The sequence below is a fragment of the Garra rufa genome, chromosome 21 (genome assembly GCF_049309525.1).
Source record: "Garra rufa chromosome 21, GarRuf1.0, whole genome shotgun sequence".
Classification (NCBI taxonomy): domain Eukaryota; kingdom Metazoa; phylum Chordata; class Actinopteri; order Cypriniformes; family Cyprinidae; genus Garra; species Garra rufa.
In genome coordinates, this window is record NC_133381.1 from 41,087,566 (window position 1) to 41,105,059 (window position 17,494).

The 17,494-nt window shown below is 37.3% G+C and overlaps 1 protein-coding gene across 1 annotated transcript in view; it reads left to right on the forward strand.

Annotated features, from left to right (window-relative positions):
• The first annotated feature begins 3,716 nt into the window (after window positions 1-3,716).
• Window positions 3,717-17,494, forward strand: part of flvcr2a (FLVCR choline and putative heme transporter 2a) — a 32,652-nt gene continuing 18,874 nt past the window's right edge. Inside the window, exons 1-3 of the mRNA XM_073827175.1 lie at window positions 3,717-4,575; window positions 10,746-10,887; window positions 12,286-12,426. Of these exons, the coding sequence (XP_073683276.1) occupies window positions 4,012-4,575; window positions 10,746-10,887; window positions 12,286-12,426 (847 nt within the window). The 5' untranslated portion in view covers window positions 3,717-4,011. The remainder of the gene's footprint in view (window positions 4,576-10,745; window positions 10,888-12,285; window positions 12,427-17,494) is intronic.

The window sequence follows — 17,494 nt, forward strand, 5'->3', positions numbered from 1 at the left end:
TGTAATATTCAGCATCTGATCGACACTGTAAACAAGGAAACAGTTAGCCGTTCAGAACAATCTTTCCTAATTGTCTGAACTCAATTGCTTTCCATCTGTCAGTTTCATTCAGTCACCCGAGGCATTTGGCAAATTCTGCTTCTGAGATTTTCATGTTTGTTGCTTAAAACAGCTGTATGTCCTGCAGACATCCTTGTCTTTTTCGGTCCTTGCATCCATATTTGGATCTTTAATACCCTGAGAAGGGGTTTATTGATTTGATGAAGGCCTTGGCAGGTTGAGCATCACAGATGATGCCTCTAAATTGAACTGGCATGTGTCTTTCTTCATATCACACACCCTCTCTCTCCGATTTCATCATTTCCTCAACTGTGGCTTACAGTTTTCACATGTTACAGCCACTGCATACAGTTTCATATGTTCAGGTTTTCAGGTTTTTATGTATTTGAACTTTTGAACTGTGTGAGACTACAAATCTCAATTCTGACACATTTCAGTCACACGTTTTGGAGCGTCAAACAATGAACCTGAGAGCCTTTTGACCCATTTCTGCAACAATTTCAGAAAACTTATGGGCAATTTCATTTTCCAGGCTGGAATTTGAATTAGCCATCATCAGGGAATCATGATCTGAAACAGTGAATCTCTTCAGTTTCCAAATTAACTTTTTCATTATTCTCCATTATGCCATGTTCCTTACGTTTTCTTTCCATGAGCTCCACCATAAATGTTCCAGCAGTTTATCCATCTTCGTCTGCCACGAAAAGTCTCTCATTCTCTGTGTTTTCCCTTTTTGTAGTTAAGTCTTTTCGCAGCAGCTTCCTCCCTGTTCCATTATTACTCTTCATGCTCGTGTCTTAAGTTTACACATTTGAAAGAAACTGGAAGAGATGTATTTAAATTAACTTAAAAGTTGATTCAACTTAAAATTTTAAGGCAGCCCAATAACTTACCCAGCTTTTAAGGTAAACTAACCCAATTTTTTGTTAAGTCAACTCAAATATCTAAGTTGTCACTTAGTACAGCTTAACATTTCAAGTTGACGAAACTTATTTAAGTGTTATTTGCAGTGTATCACATTACTTTGAGTTGACTCAACAAATTTTATTTATTTATTTTTTTACAGTGTACATTACTAAGTTTGTTGATTTCAACAGAAGTTGATACTCCCCCACTACGAAAGCTTAATAATCATGCAAAAGTGTAGTAAAATATTACATGCAATTTTCTCTTGTATCATAAGCACATAAGTTGATGATCACTACAAAAGTTGTTTCAACTTAAAAAGTAAGTGTTCGTGCTGCCTTAAAATTTTAAGTTGAGTCAACTCAAACATCCTCGTTTTCATGTAGTACAACTTAACATTTCATGTTGGCTAAACTTAAAATTTTAAGGCAGCATGAACACTTACTTTTTTAAGTTGAATCAACTTTCTTTCTTTTTTTTACAGTGTAGGTCAAAAGATAGTCAGCAATACCCGGTTTTGGTGAGTTGAAGCAGCATTTTTTTGTGCAGCAAACATGAACAATTCAGGCTTCAGTATTCAGAGTAAAAAGAAAATATTTCATATGTTCCCTTATCTCAGGGAACCAAGGTTACGTTAGTAACCCTAGTGTTATCTGAAACCATATGACAACCTTGCATTTTCTACTTATTGCTTTAGAAAAATCTCACGATCGACACAAACGAGCTCAGGTTGTTTAAATCCTAAATGTTTTAGTTGTTTAGTGACATGAACTATTGTTATCGTAACTGGCAGCAGAGGTTGGGTTTTCGTACACTATGGGACACCTGACCATTACTCCATGACAATGCATTTTAAATACAGAGACATTAATATGGAGTCTTTGTTTTTCCTCACCAAACTCATCCAACCATGTTTTTATGGACATCAGCTGGGATAAAATCATGCTGGCATAGAAAAGGACCTGCACAGAACAGATTTCCACCAGAGTCCAGTATCCAGAGTCAAGAGTCCAGTTATAGATTTTGGTGAGTATTTACCAAGGGTGCCATTATTAGTGGAGAGCATTTCATATTATAATCCAAATGTATTTTTGTGTCTCATGACTACATTATAAGATTGTAACTGCTAGTAAACTATTAGCAAACAACAATGCATTGACGATTAATGTGTTAAATGCTCCTTGAATAAACCTTGGCCAATGCAAAATCTTCAGACTTCATAAAGTGTAATTAAAAGGGTTATAAATTCCAATATAATTGGAAAAAACACACTATGAGGTCTCACTTTTTTCTTATCTTGCTTGAGACCACATTTCAACTCTCCCTATTACCTCTGCCTATTACGTCCCATACAAAGCATTCTGGAAACTAATACTTGATTGGTTCACATTTGCTCTACATAATTTAATCTAGTAGATTTAGAGCATTACATTAATTGAAAGCAAAGAAATCATGTTTAGAAAAGAAACACAATTTTGTTGGGTTGACCATCATTTGGATCTGTGTTTCCAGTTGTTTTTCAGTGAGTGCAAGACCTACAGCTTGACTTTATTAGCATTTTATCAGCACCAGGCACACCAAACAACAAAAAAGGGATTATTTATTTCATAAACATGAATGTGCAATAGGTCTGCTTTGTACAAATAAATAAATATTGTTAACAGAGAACATTTTATCTGTTTATAACCTTTTCATCATCCTCTTCTTCCTTCTCTGTAAGACGGTTGTGTAATGGGAAATACAAGTTCACACTGCTTAGACCATTTATGTGTAAATTATATATGAAAATTAAATAAATACATAAATGAATGAATGAATAAATGACATTTCAGGTAAGATGATACCAGTGTTGGGGAAGGTTACTTTTAAAAGTAATGCATAACAATATTGAGTTGCTCCCTAAAAAAGTAACTAATTACGTTACTCAGTTACTTTTTATGGAAAGTAATGCGTTACATTACTTTTGCGTTATTTTTAAATCGGGGCAGGGCTTGCTTGTTTGTTTTTAATATAAAATTTTTCTTTTTAGCCAATGTAAAAGCCTTTTCACACCAAAAGCCTCAGGCTTAGAGAAAAGTAAATTGACGTCTGTACAGTAGACCGCAGAAGAAAAAACTTTTCAGCAATAAAAAAAGGAAAACAAATGTTAGATTATCTTGAGTAATTTTTGCTCATTAGTATGGATGAATTGGATCATCTGTGTTTTTATTCCTTTTGAAGAACACTGTATCTGTTTTTTTGGTAAGTGAGATGAATTAATGCATGTTCACATTTATTCTAGAACTAAAGCAACATCTTACTCACGATTTCTCTCAACATGGGGACAGGAGAGCTTTTAATCAATAAATGGGGGAAAAAGTTACTGGCATTACCTATTTGAAAAAGTAACTCAGATATTTTCTTGTCAATTAAAAAGTAATGCATTACTTTACTAGTTACTTGGAAAAAGTAACATTATTACGTAACTTCCGTTACTTGTAATGCGTTACCCCCAACACTGGATGATATAGACAGATTTTGACTTTTAACTCATTGCTGATATTCGCTTATTACTGTGATCTTCCCTGCTTTAATTTAACATTTATGCTTGTGACCAGCAGAGGGCTCCGGGCCCCAAGTATTTGCGTAAAGGATAATACCGCCACTTTATACAATACAGTTCAGCCTGAGACTCAATTTACAGTAACAATTCTTCTATTATAACGTGTTGAGTTGAGCAGGAGCTAATGATTGACAGTAGATCACGTGCTTGTGTTTCTCTCTCATGTCATTCGGCGTGATGATGATGATGATGATGATAATGTGGAGTCACACGCATGAATCAGTGATAGAAGTAGAGTTGTATGATTCTGTCTTCACCTTTGCACTTAAGTTTTATTGGCGCTGGAAACAAAGTCTGTCCGGATGTTTAAAGACTCTCACGCTCTTAGGAACTCAGCTGCGGCTGAACTTCTGCGTCTAGAGTGTGTCCTTATTATAATAGAAGGACGCGATTGAGGATTCATAAAGAAGAATTGACTTATTCTAGGATTTTAGAAATACAAAATGTGCGAAAAAAGCGACAATCACTTTGGAACGGACGCTCCTGAGACAAGCCAGAATAAAAACACAGATGGAAACTTTGATCAGGTTGAAATCTCGGAATCTCCGAACACTGTTTCCAGCTCGAACACTCGTTTGTACCGGAGGCGATGGCTTATTCTGTTTCTCTTCAGCTCCTACTCGCTGTGCAACGCGTTCCAGTGGATCCAGTATGGAATCATCAACAACATTTTCATGAAATTCTACAGCGTCTCTTCATTCGCCATCGACTGGCTGTCAATGGTCTATATGCTGACTTACATCCCCTTCATATTCCCAGTGACATGGCTGTTGGAGAGGAAGGGGCTGCGGGTGATCGCTCTGTTCGCAGCCTCGATCAACTGCGTGGGAACGTGGATCAAGGTGGCCAGCGTTCAGCCCAACCTGTTCTGGGTCACTATGCTCGGACAGTTCGCGTGTTCCTGTGCGCAGGTGTTCATTTTGGGAATGCCGTCTCAAGTGGCGTCTGTGTGGTTCGGATCTGATGAAGTGTCCACCGCCTGCGCCATCGGCGTGTTTGGAAACCAGGTGCGTAAAAGCGCACGAGGAGCATCGCCGCTCTGCCACAGAAATATAGAGTAATCACAGTAATAAGCGAATAATATCAGCAATGGTTTGAAAGTCAAAATCAAAATGACAAGAAACGCAAGTTACGTAATAATATTACTTTTTCCAAGTCACTAGTTACGCATTACTTTTTAAATGACAAGAAAATATCTGTTACCTTTTCAAATAAAAAAAGTATAAATGTGAACATGCATTAATTCATCTCACTCACTTAAAAAAACAGATCCAGTGTCCTTCTAAATGAATAAAAACACTAAAATGAATGATAAATCTAAATGAAATGAAATTCAACGCAAAGCTGCAAAAATTAAATATGTGAAATAATACAAATATCCTTTATGCATTTAATCCCATTTTATTAACCGATGTCTTTGCTGCCGACCTTCGATGATTCAATTCATCCATACTAATAAGTAAAAATTACTCAAGACAATCTAATGTTTCCCTTTTTTGAAAGTATCTAAAGCAGTGGTTCCCAACCACGATCCTGGAGGTCCCCCAACACTACTGCTGCGTCCCAATTCGCATACTATCCGTCCTAAATAGTATTCGAAAATAGAATTAGTATGTCCCAAATCGTAGTATGTTCAAAAAAGTATTCCAAAGATTCCCGGATGGTCTACTACTTGACTTCAGAATTCGAAGTGCGGATCAATGCACACTCTAACGGCTAATATTGCCCACAACACATTGCGCGGTGAACGGAGGATTCGATTAGAACTACAAACACGCATAAAAAGTGTTAAAAAACTACAAACATGGAGGATATGCGCGACCAACGGACAGGTAGAGAAAGGAGTTTGAGTGATAAATAATCAGTGTGTAACCTGATAAAAAATATATATTTTTAAATGTTATCCTCGTTATATTTCATGTGCAGCAACATTGTGAACTTTTATAATGATATGTTTGGTCATTAACGTTTAAATGCATAATTATGCAAACACGAGCAGAGTTCTCGGCATGAAAGACTCCTGAAAGAACGTGCCTCTTCATTTCTCTCTAATACGGTAGGAAATTAAATTAAACGAAATGTAGATAATGTTAACTGTGATGATTGACAGGGCAGTTTAAACAGTGAGAGGATTCAGGTAACTAAGCAACAGAGCGTCCGTTAAAAACGCAGTTATGACGAAGTAGTATGTCCCAAAGCTCGCCTACTATTCTGCTACATACTCAAAAGTATGTACTTTTTCTTCACAAAAAGAGTACATACTTTTAGGGCGTAGTATAAGTAGGCGAATTGGGACGCAGCATACATGTTTTCCATGACACCTTAATTAAACACACCTGATTCAGATCATCAGCTCATTAGTAGAGACTCAAAGACCTGACTTTACTGTGTCAGACAAAGGAGAGATGCAAAATTTGCAGTGTTGGGAACCACTGATTTAAAGTAACTGCAGGATGCTTCCTATCATTTTAAATCATCAGAATGTATCTGACAAAGGGTCTTAAAAATATGGCTTCATATAAAAATGTTCATGTGGCTCAATTTGCCTCAGGTTAGTCAATGGCTAAGATGGGGGTAAACTGACAATCTGACTGAATCTGATTCAAATCCATGTGAAATTTTAAAGTTAATTGATATTTAATTTTTTTTTTTTAATTTTCTGAAAGATAACATAAAACCAGTTTAAATTTCAATCTTTTATTGTTTGCATTTCTGAAACAATATGTTGAACACCTTCCCAAAAACTGACTAAACAGAGAGTTTGTTGAGTAAAATCAGATAAAAAATGAATTAGAATGAAGGAATAAATGTCACTGAAACTAATTAACATTTTAGTCAAAAGATTTTTGGTAGCTTTTCTGCCATGTCAAACAGGCCATTAGGGACTACAGGTGGTAAGATATATCTAATTATAATGTGATGAAAAGCATCTTCTGGTTCTTATTGGAAGGGATTTGATGCACTTGTACACTGTGTCTATCAAATTATATGCAAATTATATACATGACCCTGGACCACAAAATTTGTCATAAGGGTTGATTTTTTGAAATTAGGATTTATACATCATCTTAAAGCTAAATAAATATGATTTCCATTAATGTATGGTTTGTTAGGATAGAATATTTGGTCAAAAGACAACTATTCGAAAATCTGGAATCTGAGGGTGCAAAAAAATCTAAATATTGAGAAAATCGCCTTTAAAGTTGTTCAAATTAAGTTCTTAGCAATGCATATTACTAATCAGAGATTAAGTTTTCATATATATTTACAGTAGGTACGTACATGATCTTTACTTAATATAATGATTTTTGGCATTAAAGAAAAAGCAATAATTTTGACACATACAATGTATTTTTGTATTTTGCTACACACCTGTGCAACTTAAGACTGGATTTGTGGTCCAGGGTCACATGTATGATGAACTAAACCAGTTGCATACTATCACTTTAAAATATCATGTTATACTTCAGAGATTTAACTTCATTTCAGTGGGGTAAGTGGGGTAAGTTAAAGTGCTGGCTTAATTTACCCCACAAAATTTGGGGGAAAAAATGATTTGCATGGTTTTATATGTTGCTAAATCACCTGTATGTATCAAAAATATTTTTAGACCTGGATAAATTTGCTTTGATCTAACAGGCATTACATGTTAGAAAGATATGCTTTTAGAAAATGTACCAATCCAAATGAATACAAGGACATTTAATATTATTATACTGTCACAGTTATTATTAGACCTGGTTTGACCTGTTGGTGTTTCTTACTTTTTAACTGCTACACTTTCAAGATCTTTTCAAATCAGTGTGATCACTTTGACAAATGCCCACATTAATAATCTTTTCTCCAGCTCCAATCTCTTTATTGCAGTCCGGTCTGTTCTGGTTTAAAAGGGGTTTTGGCACTGTATAAGCTAAACCAGCCTGGTCTTCAAACTATCTTAGACTGGTTTAAGTTTATGATCTTCACATATGAGGAAAATTGCACAGTCTTGCAAAAAAAAAATAATAATAATGTGCTACCATTAAAACATAAACATAAAATCTATGATGCAATAAGAGGGCAAAGACTAGGGGGCGGAGCCTAGACAAGAGATTGACAGAAGAACACATGGCACACAGAATTAAACAAAAGCCACATGCTCACACAAACACCAAGCAAGACGAACAATCATTCTACCATATAATGTTATAAAGTAGATACAATCGCTAGATACATCCCAGCAGTCACACAACCTCATAAGATGCTGATAATTGGTTACATTTCAGTATGTGACCATAATTCAATGTCAAATCAATGTTTAATGTCAACGTTAATTTGATGTCCAATACCAATGTCAGCTGAAGTTGATGTTTTTTGTTTCTAGGTTGTGTAACCAAAATCCAACATTAAGGCAATGTCAAATTAACATCAAATACTGACTCATTTTCATTTTCAGCGCAAATAAGTCCGGTGCCCTCTTTCATTATATTGACTTTTTACTGCGGTCTCCTTTTACAAACCATCTTTTTGTACATGCCACAAACTACTTAAATTTTAGTCTCATCTTGGATATGACTAAAGTCATAAACAGTACAGTTTTCCAAAAATGTACATAGTAGCAGTACTTTTGGTTCATAAATTGTTTTAATGAGATACTAAGCTTGAATTTTGGTTGCGTTTTGTACGATTTCATCCTTAAAGGACTAGTTCACTTTGAGAACAAAAATGTACAGATAATATACTCACCCCCTTGTCATCCAACATGTCCATGTCTTTCTTTCTTCAGTCAGATTCAAATTACAGTTTAAATGCAGCTTCAAAGGCCTCTAAATGATCCCAGCTGAGGAAGAAGGGTCTTATCTAGTGAAACCATTTTCACTTTAAGACTCTTCACTTTTTTACATTTCAAACATGTTTGGAGAAAGAAATCATTTGCATTGAGAATCATATTCAAAACTGTTTTTGTCAATAGAAAATGCATAGAATAGAAATGTGTAGAACTACTATTGAATGCAACATAGGTTGCATTGGATAAACATGAAAAATGCAAATGCATTAATGTAGATGTCAACCTTCGCCATTATCTATTTAATGAATTCTTGTTATTTCAGCAACTTAACTGTTATTATTGCCTGTGACTTCATTCAGAAAGCACTCATGTCACGTTATGTCACAATAGGATAAACTTTGACTGTAACATATTAAGATGGGTGTGTGTGATTGTAGATTGATATGGACTGGTTGGGGATTATCTCATTTTAATGACATAATATCAAATGATTCACATGCTGAAGCACAGCACATTGAACTTTAGGATTGGATTGAAGTGGTGGATATTAGTTTTAGCACTGAGATGTTAGACTATATCCTGAGATGCATTTCTCAATACCCAGCTCTGAAATGAAGTATGACCCCTGTGACCCCGCGGCACAATACTAAACAACAAAAATCGATGTATTTCTCATCATCACTCTGAGCTTTTATTGAGGATCTTGTTTGATGTTTCATAGCTGGATTAAACTGAGTTTAAAGTAATGTGGATCTTTTGGAAAAATGTGTGCATTTATTTACCAGTGGACTGCAGTTTATTCTGCAAGTTTGAATATTTAGTTGTGCTTGTGAATTACTTAGTTTACATGCTACTAAATGCCTTGAGCAAAGATCTGATGCAATTAACCTTGCAAACTTAAGTAAATGCAATGATCATTTCATTTTTAAAAAAGGGTCTCATTTGGGTCTCATTTTTTCTAAGCATGCATATGCATGCACTGAAAAAACAATTCAATTTACTTATTTTGCAAGTTTTTGCACACATATTTTTAAAGTAAAATTTAAGGATGGAATTAAGTAAAGTCTACTTAACTAAGTTAAGTAAAATTGACAAAGGAAATAAGTACATTTCTACTTAACTATTTTAATTTCACCTTGCAGTCCTCAATCAGTGAAAAGTTTTTAAATATACATTTGTCATTTTAAATAGAAAATGAGCTCTTAAAGTTACAAAACAGTTACTGAACATAACAAAAGCAACCATAAAACAGTATAAATACAGCTTGAAAACAGCAAAAAATGTAACCTTATTAATTATTCATGCCAAAGTGCATGATGGGAACAATGGGATCATGACTTTATTTACTTAAACAAGCTTTGTAAAAATTTTACAAGCTTAAATTGAGTACTAATATTAAATTGACTCTGTTTTATTCTTGCCAAACTAAATTATTTAATGTAGAAATTACATTTGTTTTTCTGTATTATTTACTTCACCACAAAATTATTTTTATCAGTGTGTATTTGTGCATTAAATCTACACACAACGGTTTCACCAATTACCTTGGTACTATCATTTATTTTAAACTTATGAAAAAAAGAACAAAATAACAAAAATAGCATACTCTGTGGCCATAAATGTATTAAGATTAAATCTTATACATATACAGTCAAGCCGAAATTATTCATACCCCTGGCAAATTCTGACTCACAGTTACTTTTATTCAACCAGCAAGTTTTTTTTTTTTGACCGGAAATGACACAGGCTTCTCCCAAAAGGTAATAAGACGATGTACCAGAGGCATCATTCAAAAAGTGTCATGTCCAAAATTATTCATACCCTTTGCAAACTGTCACAGTCTATGGGAAAATCCAAAGTTCTATACCATTCCAAATAGTCCAAGCTGTTCTAAAGAATCCTGATTCATTGGGAACAGCTGTTTAAATCAACTCAACAGGTGAAAAAAAGAAGCTTGGACATGCCACTTTTTGTTCAAATGTAAATAAAAGCTGAGAAATATTTTTTTTTCACAATGAGGCCTCTTGTACATCATTTTATTATGTTTTGGGAGAAGCCTGTGTCATTTCCGGTCCCAAAAACAAAACCTAGCTGGTTGAATAAAAGTAACTTGATTAACCTTGGACAGTCACTCATTTAGAATACTTCATTACATAATTATTACATAATAATTCATTAAGATTAAGAATAAATTAATGGGTTGTGAATTTGGCAGAGAAGTTGCGAAAAGTTCTCCTGTGCATATAAATTCTAAATTATTCAGGCAGACAGTTAAAAATTACCCATGCATTTTATCCTGGAAGTTGCACAAAACCAGACATTTTTTTTTTTTTTTTTTTTTCAGTTTCATGTGAGTTTTAGGTCACCGAGAATATAATGCAGTTGATTCTTTATGTCTTTCCTCTTCAGCTTGGCATTGCAATTGGCTTCTTGATTCCGCCAGTTCTTGTGCCCAATGTGGATGACATGAATGAACTGGCTCAACACATCAGCGTCATGTTCTACGCCACAGCCGCTCTGGCCAGCGTCATCTTTCTGCTGGTCGTGTTTGGTAAGAACATCCACTTTAGTACTCTTGCTGGACAGGAGAGTGCAACATAAAGGAAAGACTAAAATTAATGAAGCAGTGACATAAATGTTACACCAATAAAACCTCTACTCTTTAACATAACAACATACAGTGCCTTGCGAAATTATTCATACCCCTTTATTTTTTTCACATTTTGTTATGTTGCTGCCTTATGTTAAACTACTTTAAATTACTTTTTCCCCCCACATCAATCTACACTCCCTACTCCATAATGGCAAAGCAAAAAATAGGTTTTTAACATTTGTGCAAATTTATTAAAAATAAAAAACTGAAAAGATCCTGTTGCATAAGTATTCATACCCTTTTCTGGGACACTGGAAATTTAGCTCAGGAGCGTTCATATTGCTTCTAGATGTTCCTACACTTGGAGTGGAGTTAAACTGTGGCAAATTCATTTGAATGAGTCTGATTTAGAAACACACCTCTCAGAAAAGGTCTAACAGCTGAAAATGCATATCAGAGCAAAAACCAAGTCCTGAGGTCAAGATAACTGCCTGTAGAGCTCAGTGACAGACTTGTGTTAAGGCAATGATCTAGGGAAGAGTTCAGAAACAAATCTGCTGCATTGAAGGTTGACAGAAGCATTCTCCATAATGGAAGACGATTGGAACAACTAGGACTCTAGAAAATGTCTGCCAGCCCCCATCCAAGCTGACAGAGATGGAGAGGTGAAAAGCTGAGGCAAAGAATGGCAGATAATTGCCAAATGCAGATGTGCAAAGCTTGTCACATCAGACCCAAAAAGACTTGAGGCTGTAAAGGTGCTTCAACTATGGACTGAGTTAAGGGCATTCTCATCATTAGCTCCTGTTTATGGAGGCCTAAACCTGCAGTAAATAAATAATAGGGTAACATAATGGTAATAAAATAAGTGTAACTAACTTTCAATTAAATCTGGCTTTCAAATATTATTATTACACACGTTGCTTTCTTGATACTGTATCTGATGTAAGGTATTTGACTTTTTCATTTTTTTTTCTGCAGGTTTGGTTCACTGTATCTGTTCCTTTAATTCTTGGATAATTTAGATCAGCTTTGAGATTTGCTTTTACAAAGTACATTAGTGTCATTATTGTAGTAGTGAAAAATATGGTGGAAATATAGTGGAAATGGATTATATGATTACTTGGAGGAAGCACAAACAGAACCAGTTTCTGTGTAAATTGTTCAATAAATCTCTTTTTTGTGTGTGTCTGAATTCAACAATTTGCATAAGTGATGCTTACAAACAAGTCAAGCAAGTCGTGTTGATTGGCATCCATTATTCATATCTGGTTTAAGGAATTATTGTTTAGAGTTGTATTTTTGAGCTTCTTTTGCAGTGTTCATGTGTTTAATTGCCTACGGTATGTGTTCCAGTGTTTCAGGAAAAGCCTGAAGTCCCTCCATCTCTGGCTCAGGTGGCGCTCAGAGACATGCCCACCACACAGTACTCATACCTGGCTTCAATCGCAAGACTTTTCCGCAACAAGCCCTTCATCCTCCTCCTCATCAGCTATGGTACACACCAGTAAATCTTATTCATATACTTAAAGCACATTTTATGTATATTTGGCTCAGTACATCTGCATTATTATCTATTAGGATGATTATATTTTTCTCATATTCATTACATTTTTTTATTATAAAGAGGGGAGTGGGTGCTATATTGTTTCAGACTATTTGTACAACTTAATAAAGCAACAAAGAACACACACATGTTCACTTAATGGCTCTGTTCCAAAAGAAATGAGTTGCCTTTAAATAGTCAGCATTTAAAGACCCCATAGATATTTTCTCAAGATTATATTTTGGACCAGAATACAGATATATATTAATAATTGGTAGTCAAAATACACTTTTACTTTTGTATTCATGCATGGGACCAAAATGCAAGCTCATGCTAAGGTTTGCATCTCAGGTTTGATTATGGATTTTCAGATTCAGCTTTATTTGTTAATTGTTTTAAAAAGGGGCTGCAGAGTGTTACGTTATATTTTACAATATCGGAAATTTCACATGCTCAAAGTCTTTTTACTGTATTCTTGCTGTTTTGAAACAAATATAGGAAGTTGTTAATTGTTAAAACAGCTTGCCACTTACATATTCACATCTTTTATATCAAAGTAATGTCAGCTACTGTAAATCCCAAATCAAAGTAAAGAATAACACTTCTTGTATTTGTGATAAATATGTTGTTCTGTTTCTTCTGGATCTTAGTGCAGCTTTCGACACAATCGATCACCCAATTTTGCGGAAAAAATTCCATTAGGGGATCAACTCTAAATTCATCCTATCTCAAGTGGAGAACTTTATCAGTTTCTATTAAGAAGTATATCTCCTCATTTGTGGCTTGTAAATGCGGTGTGCTGCAGGGTTCGGTCTTAGGCCCTGTTTTGTTTTCCTAGCCAGTCTGGTTTCATTTTATATCCAGCATTAGCTTCCAATAAAATCAGATGAAAACCTGTTCTAGTGGAAGCTAAGTTGGAAGCTAAATTCGAAAATTGTGGAATTAGTTTATTAGTAAAATGATAAAAAACCTGAAATGTTCGTTTTTGGTGTCAAAGTACAAATATTTTCTCTAAAATGTAAGCTAAAACACTGTAAGCAAGAATTTTGGGTCTCATTTTTGACCCAGCACTTAAATTTGCTAAACAGATCAGCATTTTGTCAGCTTAGGATGATTGCCAAAAAACTCTTTCCTCCCATTTAAAGAATTAGAAACCAAAAAATGATGTATGCATTTACTTCATAGAAACTATTGCAACTCATTGCATTTAGGGGTCTCTGACATATCTTAGTAACTGAGTAACTGACAGCCGCTGATATTGTTTTTGTTATTTCTTATGTGTAATTTCAATTATGTAATTATTATATCGGCTTTTTACTGCCATCATTTTAAATTTCCCTGCCTGTGCAGCATTTTGGTCAACTATTAAATTGAATGTGCTAAATGAAACAAAATTCAATTTAACTTTATTAGAATGTGACATGGTTTCATATTACATGTACGTACTATTTCAAATATTAAAGTTTGTATAATAAGTAACTAACACCAAACCAAACCCTAACCATATAGTAATGATATAGTACTTATTACACTGTAGCAATGTGCTCATAAAATAAAAGGTAACAAACAAACAAATAAAACATAAAAGCTCCTATGGGTTGTAAATTCACATGTTCAGGCAGACTGTCCTACAGAGGAATGTTAGTGTCAGATTTTAAAACTGATGCCAAAGTTTAGTAGCATTTAGCTTCTGATTAACCCAGTTTCCATCCAGTTACTGGAACTGTTTATACTATTTACTGTTAGCAGGCCTAGAAGAAACTTAACAAACCTTTCATTTTAGTTAGTAGTTTTAGTTAAACTAAATGAGAAAAGAAAAATGTTTAAATGAAAAAAAAAAGTTTTATGGTTTTAGTTTTAGTTAACTAAACCCCAACCTGCACAAAAACTGTGTGTTTTTCTTCCTTAATATTTTACCTTGGTTATGTAAGGGGTGCAGGATGTGTGAAAAACTTTATGCACAATTGGTGCTTCAGTTCTATGGAAATCTGTGTAAACACGGCAATGCTTTTCTAACTTAGATTTTTTTGTCTTGTTTCCAGCCTAAAAGATCTTAAAATTCCTAAATCAAGAAGGATTTTCTAGACGAGTAAAAATTATTGTCTTGTTTTCAGAAATAAACAAGTCAAAATTAAATGCATTTTTACTTGAAACAAGCAACAACAACAACAAAAAAAAAATCAGCCAATGTGGTAAGAAAAATAATCTTGTTTTCTGTTTGTTCTGAGCAAAAACGTACTCGGTTACTTTCGTAACCTCGGTTCCCTGAGATACGGGAACGAGTACTGCGTCGTAAGACGCTTATGGGAAAAGCTCCTTTTCTCCTGAGACTGAAGCATTTCAATAACGCAGTGTAACTGCACGGCCATTGGTTCGTGCAGTGTTAAAGAAACGAACCAATGGCTCGGCAGCGGAGATGCACAAACCTATGGCGATGATTCGCGCCCGATCGCGCCAAAAGGGGCGGAGCATCTGGCTATATAAGCGAGCATTTCGCCATAGGGAACTCAGGTACTTCGACTGAAGCGACGACTGAGTCGTGCAGCTACCTAGCACGGCCAGCAACGCAGTACTCGTTCCCGTATCTCAGGGAACCGAGGTTACGAAAGTAACCGAGTACGTTCCCTTTCGATACTTTCACTCGTACTGCGTCGTAAGACGCTTATGGGGAACCAGTACAATCCCGCCGTTGCTAAGGTAGAGGAACGACTGACATGACCCTAGCACTAAAGGGCTAATAAGGGCCAATTTGTTCGATCAGATAGCCTGATAAACGTCCGTTCCAAGGAATAAGTACAACTTGGAGCTCCAAAGAGGCCAAGATGCACTATATATAACATACTGGTAACAAACATACCACTATGTGGAAAGGACCCGAGTCTGTAAGACTGGAACGTCCAAGTTATAGAATCTAGCAAATGTGGACGGTGAGGCCCAGCCTGCCGCCGCACAAATTTCTGCAATGGAAACCCCACTAGACCACGCCCAAGACGAGGCGATGCCCCTAGTCGAATGGGCCCTTACTCCCATGGGACATTGTAGGCCCAAAGAGGAGTAAGCCAGCGTGATGGCTTCCACAATCCATTTGGATAATCTCTGTTTTGTGACCGAACACCCCTTGGTGCGGTCACCAAAACATACAAACAGCTGTTCTGACTGCCTAAAAGGGGCAGAACGCTCTATATAACATCTCAGAGCCCTGACGGGGCAGAGAGGGTTAAATCCCTGGTCTTGCTCCGTAGGAGGAAGAGCCAAAAGGGAAATAATCTGGTCTCTAAAGGGTGTAGAGAGACTTTTGGGAACATACCCACGCCTTGGCTTCAGGATGACCTTAGAGTCATTTGGCCCGAATTCCAAGCAAACGGGGCTCACAGAGAGCGCCTGTAAATCACCCATGCGTTTGACTGATGCTAATGCCAATAGCAGGGCAGTCTTCAACGTCAGGGGGCGAAGGCCTATGGACTGAAGCGGTTCGAAGGGAGGGCTTTTCAAGGCCCTCAACACTGTGGGTAAGTCCCAAGACGGAACCGTGACGGGGCGAGGGGGATTAAGCCGCCTTGACCCCTTTAAAAAACGAACGACCAAGTCGTTTCTTCCCACAGATTGACCGTTTACAAGGTCATGGAATACCGCTATAGCTGCAACATAGACCTTGAGCGTAGAAGGGGATCTCCCCTTATCCAACAGCTCTTGCAAGAAGGACAATATCACAGATATGTCACATGAAATTGGGTCCGTACCGCGGGTGGAACACCAGGCGGAAAAGACAGACCACTTGAGATCGTAGAGCCGCCTCGTAGAGGGTGCTCTAGCTTGTGAAATAGTACTCAAAACCGACTCAGGGAGACTTAAAGGCTCCCGTCTAGAGCCCAAACGTGCAGCGCCCACAATTCCGGTTGGGGGTGCCATATCGTTCTGTTCGCCTGTGTTAAGAGATCTCGTCTCAGTGGCACGGCCCATGGTGCTCTTGAGAGCAGCCTGGGAAGATCTGGAAACCAATGCTGGTTCTGCCAGAATGGAGCCACTAACAGGACTTTGAGTTTCTGTTCCCGCACTCGCCTGATGACTTGTGGCAGCAGAGCGATAGGAGGGAACGCGTATAACAGGAGATTGGGCCATTCTTGGGTCAATGCGTCCTGTTCCTTCGAAAAATAAATTGGGCAGTGATGATTGTCTTTTGAGGCGAAAAGATCTACTCGCGCCCTGCCAAAGACAGCCCATATTTGCTGAACCGTGTGAGGGTGAAGCGTCCATTCGTCTGAGGAGACGTTGCTCCGAGACAACATGTCTGCTCCCTGGTTCAGTTTGCCTGGCACATGCGTCGCTCTCAGAGAGCGGAAGTGCAGCTGAGCCCATTTCAGGAGACGTTCTACCATCGTAAATAGACGTCTCGACGAGAGGCCCCCTTGGTGATTTATGAAGGACACCACTGTCATGCTGTCCGAACGGACTAAGACATGGTGACCTCTCAGTGCAGGTAGAAGGGTGTGAAGGCCTAAACATACTGCTAGCATTTCCAAGCAGTTGATGTGAAGGCGACTCTCCGCTTTCGACCATAGGCCGAAAGCAGGCTGGCCGTCGCACAGCGCCCCCCAACCTAAGTTGGAGGCGTCTGTCGAGACCGCCTTCCTTCTGACCACCAAGTCCAGGGGAACGCCCTGTTCCATCCATTGAGCGCACCTCCAAGGAGCCAGGGCTGCTATACAGGCCCGATCTACCTTGATGCGCTGGCGTCCCAAACGCCACGCTTGAGGAGGAACCTTTGGTTTCAACCAGAACTGCAGGGGGCGCATTTGAAGCAGACCCAACTGAAGTACTGGAGATGCTGAGGCCATAAGGCCGAGCATCTTCTGAAAAATCTTGAGTGGGCGAAGGGCTCCTATTTTGAAGGAAGCCGCGAGCCTGCGAATGGCTTGGGCTCTCTGCGGCGCAACTGCTGCCTTCATTTGACGTGAGTCGAAAACTGCTCCCAGGAACGCAATGCGTTGGCTGGGAGACAGTACGCTCTTGGCAAAATTG